Source organism: Schistocerca piceifrons, chromosome 3 (genome assembly GCF_021461385.2).
Source record: "Schistocerca piceifrons isolate TAMUIC-IGC-003096 chromosome 3, iqSchPice1.1, whole genome shotgun sequence".
NCBI lineage: Eukaryota > Metazoa > Arthropoda > Insecta > Orthoptera > Acrididae > Schistocerca > Schistocerca piceifrons.
In genome coordinates this window covers 550,765,324-550,781,994 of record NC_060140.1, presented here as the reverse complement: position 1 = coordinate 550,781,994, position 16,671 = coordinate 550,765,324, and the positions used below count along the sequence as shown (strand labels likewise).

At 44.6% G+C, this 16,671-nt stretch overlaps 1 protein-coding gene across 1 annotated transcript in view; it reads right to left on the bottom strand.

Annotated features, from left to right (window-relative positions):
• LOC124788827 (glycine, alanine and asparagine-rich protein-like) overlaps positions 1 to 16,464 on the bottom strand; it is a 118,877-nt gene extending 102,413 nt beyond the window's left edge. The window contains exons 1-3 of the mRNA XM_047256108.1: positions 16,257 to 16,464; positions 15,558 to 15,651; positions 15,333 to 15,383 (exon numbers count right to left, since the gene is read on the bottom strand). Coding sequence (XP_047112064.1) covers positions 15,333 to 15,383; positions 15,558 to 15,651; positions 16,257 to 16,464 — 353 coding nt within the window. The remainder of the gene's footprint in view (positions 1 to 15,332; positions 15,384 to 15,557; positions 15,652 to 16,256) is intronic.
• Positions 16,465 to 16,671: the final 207 nt, after the last annotated feature.

Sequence of the window (16,671 nt, the reverse complement as noted above, 5' to 3'; positions counted from 1 at the left end):
TGAAAGAGCCATCGTATCCTAAGCGAGATCATACCTCTTAAATATCATTTTAAAAAATCTATTTGGTACGAAGAAAAACGAATTCTGAACATTTGCGTGCAGTCATGAACGCAGCGCAACAAGCTACAGCGTAAAAAGATGTGCACGTCTTTACTGTTTTCCTCCATCGTTGAAAGAAAGTCTTACACACGGTACTTTGGGAGTCTGTCCGCATACGGTACAGAGCACAGACACAAGCGAAAACACACTGTCTGAAAGCCAGCCTCATGAAAGGGCTTACGATACGAGCCACTTTGCGGATAACAACAAAGACGCCTCGCCGCCTTATCTCAGACGCGGCCGTGCCCGTTATCTTTAACGTATCTGAGGGCAGTAGGACAGATGATGATAACTCTGCTGCTCGAAGACAGGTATCGCCTAACTGCTCTCTACAAGCCGCTCCCTTACGTAGAAATAACTGGTTTCCTGATGTCGATATGAGTCAGCCTTATGTCGTCAATGTAATTCCTCTGCTTCCCACATCCTACCTCACGTCTACCAGGGCCCCAATTTGAGCCAATCTATTGTAACGTGCCTTTGTTGTTTCTACTTTACACGAACAACTATGAACTCTGTCTTTCTTTTGCTATAGCTACTTCTGCTTTCCACTGTGTTACAATTCCTTTCAGGTGTTCTATTTATCCTTCACTAAACTCTCTTTACCAAACATGTGCCGTTATGCGAACATAAAGTAAAATATGTAGAATGTATGATTAGAGGGAAGCCAAGGCATGATGAGCCTCATGTGATCAGGATAAATAAATAAAACATACAAAAAATAGAAATAACACGCACTGGGTAATTTACTAGTGCAAAGAGAGTTATTTACTGTAACCACAGCACATAACACGGCGACGTGTTCGAAGAATTACCTGTATCACAGTCGCGTTTACACACTTTCAGCTGTTTCCCGGTGTCTTATTATTTTGGTCATCCTCAGACAGTTACGATATTGGGATGGGGCCGTGTGATGATACGTGTATATAGCGAGCTCCACTATAATAAAACTGATTTTACTACAACGACTTATCATTAAAGCAGCATCGGGGACATATACTACACAGCACACTAAAAATCGACTGTAAGAAACTGTGACAACTACGATATGTTCATGTGATCTTTATAAAGATTCAGAGAGCACTTGCTCAATGCCGCTATTACCACCAGAAAGCTACATTTCCACCTGAACATTGAACTGGAGAGTGAAATATCCTCGATAATTGTTACACTATTTACCTTCAGGACAAGGTTTTAACAGCGAGGTTCATTTACGTTTCGAAAGTTAGACAATTTTTATTCCTTTCTCAGAAAACACAAAATTTCGCTGCCTTTAAGTAAGTAACGTGTCGTTGCATTATTCTATTTTTAAGGTGAAAAATTCTGTTTTTGCTACTGAATATTTTTACCTGTTAAGTTTTCGAAGTTACTGGTGTGGCCGGCAACCGTCCATATCACGCCTCTCGCTCCCTCCCTCAACGGCATCGACCTCCCCCCCCTCCTCCTCCTCTACACGCTGTCAATGGTTTTTCAGCCTTCATATTCAGCCGACTGAATATGCCCATTGTAAAGCATATTTATCACGCAGACGAACGTAAACACTTTAAACGGTCTAGCAGTGTTTCTTATATCAATCTAAAACCGAACATTTACCATGCCCGTGGACTCCTGAAGCGCACCCCTACTCAAAGGTGTAATACTTGCTTCTAACACAATACCATCATTTATTCGATTTATTCATTTCTTCAAACGTCCACAAATCTGGAAACCGGAGACACATGCTTCTGCTACTGTTGTGACAGTTTCAAACAAATGAGGACAGCTCAATGTTTTCGAAATGTTTACTGGCAGTAATTTTTAATTGTAATTTGTCAAGGAACAAGAGTGGCAGGATGTTTATAGTGCCGATAACATAGATGATAAATATAGTGCTTCCCTTAACACATTTCTCATGCTCTTTGAGAGCTTCTTTCCATTAGAACATTCTAAACGGGTTACTAGCAGTAATAGGCAGCCCGGGTGGCTGACTAGTGTGATATGGATATCTTGTGAAACAAAGCGGTAATTATATCAAAATGTTAGATGTAGTCACAATCAAGCTACAGTAGCCCACAACAAACAGTATTTTAAGATGCTTAAGAATGTTATTAGTAAGGCAAAGAGTATGTGGTATGCAAATAGAATAGCTAATTCACAGGATAAAACTAAAACCATTTGCTCCGCAGTGAAGGAAGTATCTGGTCAGCAGCACAAGGTCGACGACGAAGTCAGTTCGCAGTAAAAATATTTCTATCACTGATAAATCAGATACGTGTACAGTATTTAACAATCATTTTCTGAGAATTGGTGGTGAATTAAACAAAAATTTAGTTTCTACGGTGAATCAAATAATTTTTTTGGCAAATGCCTTTCCGAGATTGATGTCTGAAATCGCCCTCTGTGATACAGACAAGAGGGAGATTGAGTCAATAATTAAATCACTGAAGACTAAGTACTCTCATGGTTATGATGGAGTGTCTAGCAGAATATTGAAGTACTGTGCTTCTCTTGTTAGCCCTGTATTTAGCCATATTTGTAATTTTTCCTTTAGGAATGGTCGGTTTCCTGAAAGATTAAACTATTCAGTAGTAAATCCGCTTCATAAAAAGGGAGAAAGGGACAATGTAGATAATTTTAGACCGATTTCTATGCCATCAGTGTTTGCAAAAGTTATTGAAAAGGCTATGTATGTAAAGGTAATTGATCATTTTATGTCACACGATTTGTTATCAAATGTACAATTCAGCTTTAGAAATCGTTGAACAATTGAAAATGCTATATTCTCTTCTCTCTGTGACGCACTGGATGGGTTAAACTAAAGGTTTCGAACGCTTGGCATACTTTTTGATTTAACTAAGGCATTTGATTGTGTTGATCACAAATATTGCTTTAGAAGTTGGACCATTACGGAATATGGGGAGTACCTCACAATTGGTTCACCTCTTACATCAGCAACAGACAACAAAAGGCCATTAGTCACAATGTTGAGAATAGCTGTGATGTGGGGGTCTGATTGAGGTACAGTCAAGTGGGGGTGCCCCAGGAAGCACTGTTGGGGCCACTCCTGTTCCTCATGTACATAAATAATGTGCCCTCTAGTACTACGGGTAATTCTAAAATGTGTGTGTTTGCTGATGACATTAGCTTGGTAATAAAGGATATTGTGTGCAACATTGGCTCAGTTTCAAATAGTGCAGTACGTGACCTAAGTTCATGGCTTGTAGAAAATAAATTAACGCTAAATCACAGTAAGACTCAGTTTTTACAGTTTTTAACACGCAATTCAACAAAACGTGACATTTTAATTTCCCAGAATGGGATAGATAGATAGATAGATAGATAGATAGATAGATAGATAGATAGTAAGCTGTCGTGGAAAGTCCACGTTCAGGATCTTGTTCGAAGACTTAATACTGCCATTTTTACTATTCGAACGGTATCTGCAGTGAGTGATCGTTCGACACGAAAATTAGTCTACTATGCTTACTTTGATTCGCTTATGTCATATGGTATTATATTTTGGATTATTCTTCCCATCCTAAAAGGATATTTTTGGCTTAAAAATGGGCGATTTGGGCATTAAATGGTGTAAGTTCACGAACCTCTTGTCGACCCTGTTCACGAGTCTGGGTATTTTAACATTGGCCTCTCAATATATATATATATGCCTTACTGTCATATCTTGTTATTAATATTAGCTTATTCACAAGAATAAGCAGCTTTCGCTTGGTTAATACTCGGCAGAAATCGAACCTGAATTTGGATCGGACTTCCTTAACTCTTGTGCAGAAAGGTGTGCAGTATACTGCTGCATCGATTTCCAATAAGCTACCACTCGAATTCTAAAATCTTAGCAGTAATCCACGCGCTTTCAAATCGAAACTGAACAATTTCCTCATGGGTCACTCCTTATATTCTGTCGAGGAATTCTTTGAAAAATTAAGCTGATGCTTGTTGTATTGCTGACTGCGTATACTTATGGACTTTTTTCGGGTTCATAAACATTTGTTTTCATCAGTTATTACTTTTATGTCGTGATTTCATGTACTGACACATTCAGTGACCTGAGAGATCTGCTCCTCAATTTGGTCCTACGGAACTTAATGTGTAAATAAATAAAATAATAAAACCTAACTGCAAAAACTTCAATGTTGTGCAATGATACAGTGTTTTGTGGGTGCGATGATAAGGTAGTCCAGAGAAGTGAAGATCAATATGAGTGGAAAGTGACTTTTATACAAAGAATGCAGAGGCTAGAATAGTAATAATGTTCCTGACGGGCGTGGGAGGGAGAGAGAGAGAGAGAGAGAGAGGGGTGGGGTGGTGGCCGGGGGGTGGGGTGGTGGCCGGGGGGTGGGGTGGTGGCCGGGGGGTGGGGTGGTGGCCGGGGGGTGGTGGTGGCGGCCGGGGGGGTGGTGGCGGTCGGGGGTGGGGTGGCCGGTGGGGGGGGGGGGGTGGGGTGGCCGTGCGGCGGGCGTGGCCGTGCGGCGGGCGTGGCCGTGCGGCGGGCGTGGCCGTGCGGCGGGCGTGGCCGTGCGGCGGGCGTGGCCGTGCGGCGGGCGTGGCCGTGCGGCGGGCGTGGCCGTGCGGCGGGCGTGGCCGTGCGGCGGGCGTGGCCGTGCGGCGGGCGTGGCCGTGCGGGGGGCGTGGCCGTGCGGGGGCGTGGCCGTGCGGGGGGGTGGCCGTGCGGGGGGGTGGCCGTGCGGGGGGGTGGCCGTGCGGGGGGGTGGCCGTGCGGGGGGGTGGCCGTGCGGGGGGGTGGCCGTGCGGGGGGGTGGCCGTGCGGGGGGGTGGCCGTGCGGGGGGGTGGCCGTGCGGGGGGGTGGCCGTGCGGGGGGGTGGCCGTGCGGGGGGGTGGCCGTGCGGGGGGGGTGGCCGTGCGGGGGGGGTGGCCGTGCGGGGGGGGTGGCCGTGCGGGGGGGGTGGCCGTGCGGGGGGGGTGGCCGTGCGGGGGGGGTGGCCGTGCGGGGGGGTGGCCGTGCGGGGGGGTGGCCGTGCGGGGGGGTGGCCGTGCGGGGGGGTGGCCGTGCGGGGGGGTGGCCGTGCGGGGGGGTGGCCGTGCGGGGGGGTGGCCGTGCGGGGGGGTGGCCGTGCGGGGGGGTGGCCGTGCGGGGGGGTGGCCGTGCGGGGGGGTGGCCGTGCGGGGGGGGTGGCCGTGCGGGGGGGGTGGCCGTGCGGGGGGGTGGCCGTGCGGGGGGGGTGGCCGTGCGGGGGGGGTGGCCGTGCGGGGGGGTGGCCGTGCGGGGGGGGTGGCCGTGCGGGGGGGGTGGCCGTGCGGGGGGGTGGCCGTGCGGGGGGGTGGCCGTGCGGGGGGGTGGCCGTGCGGGGGGGTGGCCGTGCGGGGGGGTGGCCGTGCGGGGGGGTGGCCGTGCGGGGGGGTGGCCGTGCGGGGGGGTGGCCGTGCGGGGGGGTGGCCGTGCGGGGGGGTGGCCGTGCGGGGGGGTGGCCGTGCGGGGGGGTGGCCGTGCGGGGGGGTGGCCGTGCGGGGGGGTGGCCGTGCGGGGGGGTGGCCGTGCGGGGGGGTGGCCGTGCGGGCGGGTGGCCGGCTGGGGGGGGGGGCGACAGTTTACTTGGGCAGAACGCATCCAGCCAGTGACGTCATTCGCCACGCCTCTGCCTTGCCGCTGTTGCCTCTGACCCAAGTGGATGCGTTTTGTTCATCTAAGATTACAAGTAACTGCCGAGAGCTAGACGTAGTTACAAAATTCTGAAGAGACTTATCTAAAATGAACGTAAACCACTCACGTAGCAGAAGGTTCCTTAGATCTTCTCAATCCTTAATTAGCGTTGCCTATGGGATTAATGAGCTTGGATTCTGAAACTTGGTGCAATACTGTATTTTCCACATACATTAAGCTTTGTTAGACGTGCAAGTCACGACAATTAACAGAAAGGAAAGTCTTTGACGGAACATGAGTCACAGCACTAAGCTCTTCCCTGTAGTCTGTTACACGCGCACCGAATTGCATGTGTACATTTCTCCATTATGAAAGTACGATTATTACAAGAAGTGTACCTTTGTTCCTCGTTTAATTTAGGAGTTTCAACCAGTGGCAGCAAAAGAACACAGTGAAACTATCAATCTGTTCTTACCTGATATCAGGTTTTGCAATAGCTCTGTTACATCTCTACGGACATTCGCACAGCTTATCAACTACAACTGTTTACTGGTGCATAGATTAGCGTTGAGCTCAACTGCTCTTTACTGAAATTTACTATAGGAAAACATTACGCCCTTTAAAAAAACAGACGTGTTTGTGCGAACGGGGGAGTTCAAAACGTAAAAAACTTTCAATAAGAAACTTTTCTAGTTTACGATTATATATTTGCCATTTTCGTCATATATTTCGTTTTCGGGGATTAGTGAGTAATACTAAAACTGTTGAAACATACATCTTACAGAAAAAGCACTGATGAAAGCACCAAAATTGTTAGATGATCTGATGTTCGAGACAAAAGAAAACAACTGTAACACGAGAGGCAATTAAAAGCCTTTCGTCTGTACTGGTATCCTAATTTTCAACAGACAGTCAATAATATATAATTAATCAGAGCTACCGAAGTGGCAAAAATCCTGAAAACATTAACAAAAGTTAGAAATTACTGCTGTGCGTAGTTCATCCTGCAAAGTTTACCATTGTATTCCAATCAAACACGTTAGTCCGTAAGTACTTGCAAGGCACGAAATTTGTTGTGTAATAATTCATAGATTCTAGCATATTTTAAAAAACGTTGTTTAACCGGTAAGATGACGAACTGAAATAAACACTTAAAAAATTAAGTCAGAATAGAAATTTCGCTTTTTAACAAAACAATTAAGATCTGGAAAAACTTGTCGCTCATAAGAACCTGGTGGCTTACGTGTTATGCCAGAACATTTATGCAATACAATGCATGCAGCCGCTAACATCTTTTCCACAACACTAATATTAGCCCTACCAAGGTAAGATTTCGATAGTAGTATTAAGTTACTGTACTGTACTTGCCTTTTGGTCTTTCCAGTGATTTCTCGCACATATTCCTTCACTTGATGCATATAGCGAACACACGTACACAGAGGTTAATATGAGACGCGCTAAGATGGACGTAGTGTTACCGTGATGTTTCTCTGATGAAATCTCGCGTCGAACTGGCGGCAGTGTTCCGCCGCGGAAATTTATCGCGATAATACAGATATACGAAAGATTGTTCGCAGATAACCAGACACTGTCATTTGCGTAGGGTGTAAACCAAAGTCAGTCGCTAGATAAACCACCTGGACCAAGTTTGCGACCTCAGGAACCGATTACCATCCTCACCTTCGACCACAACTGGTAAGTTGCCAACTAATGTTTGTTAATCAAGGAATTACCTACTCAGTTGCATAATATCAAGTGTGGTCACTACTGCCAGCTGATGAAGCGTGTGCGTGGTGTGACGACCGAACAATTATAAACTTGAAGATCAAGTAAACACAGAGCTTTGACCAAAACTTTTGTGTTAGTCCTTCGGAGAATAAAACGACTGCTAATAATTAAAATTTTCCCCTATGTTCTGAGTGCACGAATACTTCCATCCTCTTTTGATCCACATTTACATGTAAGTTTTGCAAATCATCTTTCTGCATGTGTGGCACACGCCATTCATAAGTGATTTGCGGGACGAACTACAACCGGTTAGTCTCCATGTTGTGGCCATCAACCCGAAGAATGGTTTGATGCTCTCTCCATGTTAGTTTATCCCCCTCCTCTTCCCTGCCTAAATGCCGCGACCTACATGCATGGGATGCCCCCTCACTGCATTCAACTCTTGTGCTTCATAAGAGACTTTGTAACCAGTTTATGTTAAATAACAAATTCCTCTATTCCACAATTGCTTTTTCTCACTATTCGCTGTCTTCCCTACTTCGGACATCAGTTATTTTGCTGTCCCATTAACGAAACTCATCTACGACTTTGACTGTCACGTTTCAAAATCTATTTCCTTCAGTACCACTTAACACTGCGTTACTACTGTGTTCGTTTGTACCACCGTTGCTACAAGGCGTCTCAGTCTGATTTGTTAAGGATAGCAAGCAAATAGGGCTTCACACTGACGTAGGTTGTCTAGATGAAGTAAACAAACACGTTTTGCTTTGGGTTTGAGAAAACTGTTGTCGTTTATTACTTTGTTGTTTTGTTGTGTTGTAATCTTCAGTCCAGAGACTGGTTTTATGCAGCTCTCCATGCTACTCGATCCTGTGCAAGCTGCTTCATCCCCGAGTAACTACTGCAACCTACATCCTTCTGAATCTGCTCAGTGTATTCATCTCTTTGTCTCCCTCTACGATTTTTACCCTCTACGCTGCCCTCAGATACTAAATTGGTGATCCCTTGATGCCTCAGAACATGTGTTACCAGCCGATCCCTTCATCTAATCAAGTTGTGCCACAAATTTCACTTCTCCCCAGTTCTACTCAATACCTCCTCATTAGTTATGTGATCTACCCATCTAATATTTAGTATTCTTCTGTAGCACCAAATTTTCAAAGCTATTCTCTTCTTGTCTACATTATTTATCGCCCACATTTCACTTCCATACATGGCTACACTCCATACAAATACTTTCAGAAACGAATTCATGACACTTAAATCTATACTCGATGTAAACAAATTTCTCTTCTTCAGAAACGCTTTCCTTGCCATTGCCAGTCTACATCTTATATCCTGTCTATTTCAACCATTAGTTATTTTGCTCCCCAAATAGCAAAACTCATTTACTGGTTTATGTGTCTCATTTCCTAATCTAATTCAATTGATTTAATTCTACTACATTCCATTATCCTCATTTTGCTTTTGTTGATGTTCATCTTATATCATCTTTTCAGGACCCTGTCCATTCCGCTGAACTCCTCTTCCAGGTCCTTTGCTGTCTCTCACAGAATTACAGTGTCATCGGCGAACCTCAAATTTTTTAGTTATTCTCCATGGATTCTAATTCCGACTCCGAATTTTTCTTTTATTTCCTTTACCGCTTCCTCAATATACAGATTGAGTAATATCATCGGGGAGAGGCTACAACCCTGTCTCACTCCGTACCCAACCACTGCTTCCCTTTCATGCCCCTCGACTCGTATAACTGCCATCTGGTTTTTGTACAAATTGTAAATAGCCTTTCGCTCCCTGTATTATACCCCTGCCACTTCAGAATTTGAGAGAGAGTATTCCAGTCAACATTGTCATAAGCTTTCTCTAAGTCTACAAATGCCAGAAACGTAGGTTTGCCTTTCTTTAATCTTTCTTCTAAGGTAAGTCGTATGGTCAGTATTGCCTCAGGTGTTCCAATATTTCTACGGAATCCAAACTGATCTTCCCCGAGGTCGGCTTCTACCAGTTTTTCCGTTCGTCTGTAAAGGATTCGTGTTAGTATTTTGCAGCCATGACTTATTAAACTGATAGTTCGCTAATTTTCACATCTATCAACACCTGCTTTCTTTGGGATTGGAATTATTATATTCTTCTTGAAGTCTGAGGGTATTCCATCTGTCTTATACATCTTGCTCACCAGATGGTAGAGTTTTGTCAGTGCTGGCTCTCCCAAGGCTATCAGTAGTTCTAATGGAATGTTGTCTACTCCCGGGGCCTTGTTTCGACTTAGATCTGTCAGTGCTCTGTCAAACTCTTCACGCAGTATCACATCTCCCATTTCATCTTCATCTACATCCTCTTCCATTTCCGTAATATTGCCCTCAAGTATATCGCCCTTGTATGTACCCTCTATATACTCCTTGCACATTTCTGCTTTCCCTTCTTTGCTTAGGACTTGGTTTCCATCTGAGCTCTTAATATTCATACAAGTGGTTCTCTTTTCTCCAAAGGTCTCCTTAATTTTCCTGTAGGCAGTATCTATCATACCCCTAGTGATATATGCCTCTAGATCCTCACATTTGTCCACTAGCCATCCCTGCTTAGTCATTTTGCACTTCCTGTCGATCCCAGTTTTGAGACGTTTGTATTCCTTTTTGCCTGCTTCATTTACGGCATTTATATATTTTCTCCTTTCATCAATTAAATTCAATATTTCTTCCGTTACCCAAGGGTTTCTACTAGCCCTCGTCCTGTTACCTACTTGATCCTCTGCTGCCTTCACTACTTCATCCTTCAAAGCTACCCATTGTGCTTCTATTGTATTTCTTTCCCCCATTCCTGTCAATTGTTCCCTTATGCTCTCACTGAAACTCTGTACAATCTCTGGTTCTTTCAGTTTATCCAGGTCCCATCTCCTTAAATTCCCACGTTTTTGCAGTTTCTTCAGTTTTAATCTACAGTTCATAACCAATAGATTGTGGTCAGAGTACACATCTGCCCCTGGTAATGTCTTACAGTTTAAAACCTGGTTCCTAAATCTCTGTCTTACCATTATATAATCTATCTGAAACCTTCTAGTACCTCCAGGGTTCTTCCACGTATACAATCTTCTTTCATGATTCTTGAACTAAGTGTCAGCTGTGATTAAGTTATGCTCTGTGCAAAATTCATCCAGGCGGCTTCCTCTTTCAGTCCTTACCCTCATTCCATATTCACGTACTTAGTTTCCTCTCTTCTTTTTCCTACTATCGAATTTCAATTACCCATGACTATTAAATTTTCGTCTCCCTTCACTATCTGAAGAACGTCTTTTATCTCATCATACATTTCATCAATCTCTCCGTCATCTGTAGAGCTGGTTGGCATATAAATTTGTACTACTGTAGTAGGCGTGGGCTTCGTATCTATCTTGGTCACAATAATGCGTTCACTACTCTGTTTGTAGTAGCTTACCCGCATTCCTATTTTTTATTCATTATTAAACCTACTGCTGCATTACCCCTGTTTGATTTTGTATTTATAACCCTGTATTCACCTGACCAAAAGTCTTGTTCCTCCTGCCACCGAACTTCACTAATTCCCACTATAACTTTAACGTATCCATTTCCCTTTTTAAATTTTATAACCTACCTGTCCGATTAAGGGATCTGACATTCCACGCTCCGATCCGCAGAACGCCAGCTTGCTTTCTCCTGATAACGACGTCATCCTGAGTAGTCCCCGCCGGATATCCGAATGGGGGACTATCTTACCTCCGGAATATTTTTCCCAAGAGGACGCCATCACCATTTAACCATACAGTAAAGCTGCCTGCCCTCAGGAAAAATTACGGCTGTAGTTTCCTCTTGCTTTCAGCCGTACGCAGTACCAGCACAGCAAGGTCGCTTTGGTTAGTGTCACAAGGCCAGATCAGTCAATCATCCAGACTGTTGCCCCTGCAACTACTGAAAAGGCTGCTGCCCCTCTTCAGGAACCACACGTTTGTTTTGCCTCTCAAGAGATAGGCCTCCGTTGTGATTGCAACTACGGTACGGGTATCTGTATCGCTGAGGCACGTTAGCCTCCCCACCCACGCCAAGGCCGATGGTTCATTGGGGGTGGGGGGTGGGGAGGGGGGTGTTATTACTACGTAAGGAAATTACACAGTGATTCTAACATTTACATACTGTACAGGACAAAGATGGTTACACAATGTGTGTCATAGCACACGAAGAAGAACAATTTAAGCTACGATGACCAAACTCAGGTATGAATAGCTGAGTGGAAAACCTGTACGAAAACGTTGCAAGTAAACGGAGAGTCTCCACAATGTCTTTTGAACATACTGTTTCCACATGTCGTATTACCACTCCAGGGCACTATGTGCAGTCTTTATAAAATAAACTTGAGTGGTTTTTGAAACACAAAAACTTAGAGCATTTGTAAGAAATATATTGCGTTTTTCTATCTTCACACCCGTAGCACCGTCCTCTCTTAGACACCGTAGTCTGGTTCACACTCCCACCGTCTTGCTGTTCGACCCCCGCCAGTCTGTTGACAGATCTTTTGATTCCATACATTCCATAAGCCGTGTTTTATTTTTGTTGACGTCCGTCTTACAACGGCTTTTCAAGATATTATCCATTTCACTGAACTGCTCTTACAGATCCTGTGTAGAGTGTGACAATTACAATATCTTCAGCAAGTGTAAAGGTTTTTATTTCTTCTGTCTGAATTACAGTTCCCTTTCTGAAGTTCTCCATGGTTTCTTTCACAGTTTGCTCAATGTGCCAATTGAATAATATCGGTGACAAACTGCAAATCTGTCTCACTCCCTCTTTCCTATGCTTCCCTTCCACGTCCTTCGATTCTTACTACTGCGTTCCGATTTCTGCACAAGGCGTAACTAATCTTGCGCTCCCTGTATTTATCCCTATTAACTTCAATATTTCAAACAGTGTAGTCCACTTTGCAAAAGCGTCCTCTCAATCTACAAATACCAAGAACGTAGGTTTGCCTTTCTTCAGTCTAAGATACGCCATAGGGTCAGTATTGCCTCATGTTTTCTTAGATTTCTCAAAAAGCCCTAACAGATCTTCCCCAGGGTCGGCTTCCACCAGTTTTTCCATTCTTCTGTAAATAATGTGTCAATATTTTACAACCATAACTCATGGAACTGACAGTTCGTTAGTATTCATACCCGTCAGTTGAGAATAGTTTCGCTTACCTCATATCATTCATACCAGGAGGAATAATTTCGTCATTCGTGGCTTTCTCAAGGATTTTAAAAATTCTGTTTATTGGTTTGTTGGATGTTAAAGGGACCAAACTACGAGCTCATCGGTCCCTTCATCACGTGTGTCTCTAAACAGGAAGCAAATATTGAGTGACCTGACTAAGCAAAATACAGTAAAATAGAGATAAAATCGTGGAGAGCCAGGAAGGGAGTGAAAGGGGATAAGGGGGCGAGCGGCTCTGGCCAAGGTGCAGCTGGAGGTCCTCGGAGGATGATAGTGCTGGCGCGATGCAGAGGGTGTGTCTCCCACCGCATATCTCACCGTCCGTTACTCCAAGAAAACGCACAGCAACATGACAAAAGTTTAGGAAAGATAAAACATTGAAAACGCTTCTACACAGTGTTCCCACTTCCACAGACAAGCGAGGTAATCACTGTCGACTTACTTTCCCAACGTTCTGAATGTAGTTCCACACAAATCGTTGAACACTTGTTTTGTATTCCGTTATTTCCCCCGTATGTAATATTGCCCTATAAAAGTTTAAGTGTCTTAACTAGCTCTTTGATGTGATTGTCAATTTTGATCTTAACTCGCATAGGCTGGTGTCCTTCAAATGCCATTTATTTTGTCTTCGTAACTGATGTGCAGTCTGTATTCTCTGGTTATTTTACTTAAAGTAAAAACAGCTTCTTGTACCTCATTTTCATTCTGACTTACAGTTATTTGGCCGTCACCAAACTGCAGTGTACTAACAACTGCATTGTTAATTATAAATTTTTTATTGTCTGCGCCAAAGTTTCGGTTGCATCATCGATATATAGACGGTATTTGTTTTAACTGTGAACAAATAAATATTTCGAAACACACACATCTTATTGTTACATGGAAATTTATCCCCGAAGTGTCATGCAAGGTATTTTATAATGTAATATACACATCTCAAGTCAATGTTGTCTATTCTTTAACGCTGCATCATAACTGCAGACGATTGCTCACCAAATTACTACGTCTCTTTCTTCCTTTTTTTTATTACGGTGTGTGTGTGTGTGTGTGTGTGTGTGTGTGTGTGTGTGTGTGTGTGGCTGGGAGGGGTGGCTGGCTCGCGCAACGGTGAAGTTTACCTAAAATACTCAGGAGGATTCATAAACGAGTTCAGAGCTGAAAGCGTCCTCTGGAACAGGCAGCAGATGGGGGGATCCTCCATGTACCACCTCAGAGCTGCAAATTATTTGGAGCAGCGTATCTGCCACAAATCTCTATTGTGTCAGACACTGGAAACAGTCCTTTTCAGAAGGTAAGATGTGAAGACAGGCGCAGCCGTGAAAACGGCTAAGCGTGAGTGTAATCATAGTACCAGGCACTCTAATTGTGTCACAACAATTATTTCTGTAAAAGGCACTCTTGCCCATGCATAAGCCCTTCAGGTGGCTGGAGTTAGAAACCTGTCACGGATTGCGGAGATTTTCTACCTTCCTCCCCGTGCCAAACCATCATTGGTTAATCACGAGAAAAATCTGTGAGAGTAGGTGTGTGTTCAACTGATTTACGAAATTATTATTTGTTGGAGCTCGCAAGGTCAGCTGCAATTGGCCGGCGAGATTCCTACACTGGCAGCAATAGCCGACTTGCTTCGAGTTGCGGCAGACAACACTTGGGTGCCAGGCGACGGAAGAGGGCAGACTTGCTGCTGGGGGCTGTAAGAGAACACGCTTGCTGCCGAGGCGTCACACAGGAGGATTTCTCCGTGTCAGAACTGGGTACAACGGGCGAGCAGGACTAAGTATTCCCGGTCGCCACTGCCACTGTCCTCCACTATCACACCGTACAGGAGTGGTAAGAACGAGCTGGCGACGCAATCACCAGATCGAGGAGGACGCGAGGCTGGCTAACTTTTATAAGGGCTCATCTGCAAAGTTTTAACGTTCGGAGCCAGTTAGTTGCTTCTATTATGCACTTTGGTGATTCTTTTGGTTTCCGTACTTATTTTTCTGGGTTCTTTAAACCCAAACCATTCTTGCAGTTGCAGTCATTGCCGTATCCGCGATACAGTTCGTGTGTCCAGCCTACCCTCCTGTACCAAAGCTAGATTTCATACTTATAAACTTTTGTCGACTAAATAAATCTTTTCACACTAATCTCAGTGCGTAATTCATATGTTTGTAGCTTTATGCTGATAAACCAAATTGTTACAGTGACTGCTTCTTTCTTTTGTCGTTCAGATGAGCCCCCTCATTAATGTATCCACATGTGGTGTGATACCCGTACTTTCATGCTTAATTTTGTCACCCTAGAGTTTTTCCTTCGATAAAATATTTGCGTTGCGTGACATTGTTTTTCTTAAATTTGCGCAATCTTATGCGGAGCTGTAGGACACCATGGATCGGCTATAGCATCTGAGGGGCACGCTGAACAGTTCAACTGACACCTCACAGAACGAAAAAAAAAGTTCCAGATGAACAGTTAATATTTTTAACTGTGGTATCTGTCTGTGCTAAAGATGGCTTCTCCCTAATCCACCACGAACGCTCCCATTGTAGTCAGCTTTTCGTTTTCAAATGGGATCCCGCACCCCTCCCCCTTACTTTTTGTTAATTTTGACCTTCGAATTGTTCCGCAGCGCTGTATGTTGCCCTTAACATCAAGTGCCCACTTTCTCTGGTTACGTGTACAGTTCATTACCCAGCGATCCGACATAGTAGGCGTCTACACAACTCACCTGTCACCAGATTTTGCCGACACAGCTTTTTCAGTCGACTTTGAATTACATCTTAACAAAACGGCGAATAAATAAAAATAATATTAACTACCATGGTCGTACATTTACATTAACCTAAGCAAGACATAAATTTTGATTTCTGTTCCTGGTCTGAACAGTTTTTTTTAAGGAAACAGATAGCGCCCACCAGTTTGAAGACAGCAAAAGGAAGAAGTGCCGGCTAACCTGGACGTCAGCGTTTTGGAGTGGGCGGCGGCTATGTGAGGTGAGGCTGCTGGCCCCAAGAACTCGCCCAGTCTCCATGGCCCGACAGCTGTCCCTGGAAAGAGACACAAACACACCATCATTAGCAACCATGGTGGAAAGTAGGAGAAACGGAACTGTTGTTTCGAACCACAAAATGGTGATTCCACATTTCTACATTTAGTGGGTTCAGAAAAATGTTCAAAAGAACCAAGTAAGTGGCATTTTTTCTACTTCGGAGAAAGTGCTGTATTTGGGAACAATTCCCTCAACTATAGACAGGACAAAAGAAGATAAGCGCGAGCTCCTCCCCCCCCTCCGCCCCCCCCCCCCCACACACACACACACACACACACACACACACAGAGAGAGAGAGAGAGAAAGAGAGAGAGAGAGAGAGAGAGAGAGAGAGGGGGGGGGGGCGGGGGGGGGGGGGTGTACCCATAACCTCACCACTGCAAGAATCCCTAATCACTTCTTGATCAAACTTTCGATCTACAGTCTCTTTCGGTAATGTCTACCATTCTAAAAAGGTTGAAGAATGAGCAGGAATCATCGTAGCAGAAATTTTGTATTTGTACACAACATGGGCTGGAAAGAAGACACTACACTTCTTTAACAGACAGTAATTTATTTTGTACGTACAGTTACATCTATATCTGACAAATCACGATCAAGTACGTGACAGTAAACCACCACCACCACCACCACCACCACCACCACCACCACCACGGGTTAGGCCTACGCCCTTCTTCCAGCCCGTCAGTTCATTTTCTTTCGTTCCACCACCACCACGGGTTAGGCCTACGCCCTTCTTCCAGCCCGTCAGTTCATTTTCTTTCGTTCCCCTAAAATATTCTTTCGTCTCTCGGTCGGTATCAAATAACATTCTTTCATAGCCGTACACTGCTCATTTGATGTATACCGTTTCCTAATTTTTGCCCGTAGTTTTCGAAGTTTTCTAATATATAGAAAACAGTTCCGTTAGAATGTCTAGGTTGCAGATGCGATGTAACCTGATGCAACATTTGATTCCTTTCAAAATCTTGATTTCTGTGGCTTATGTCATTGGCCTTCGGGATCCACACCTCGCTAC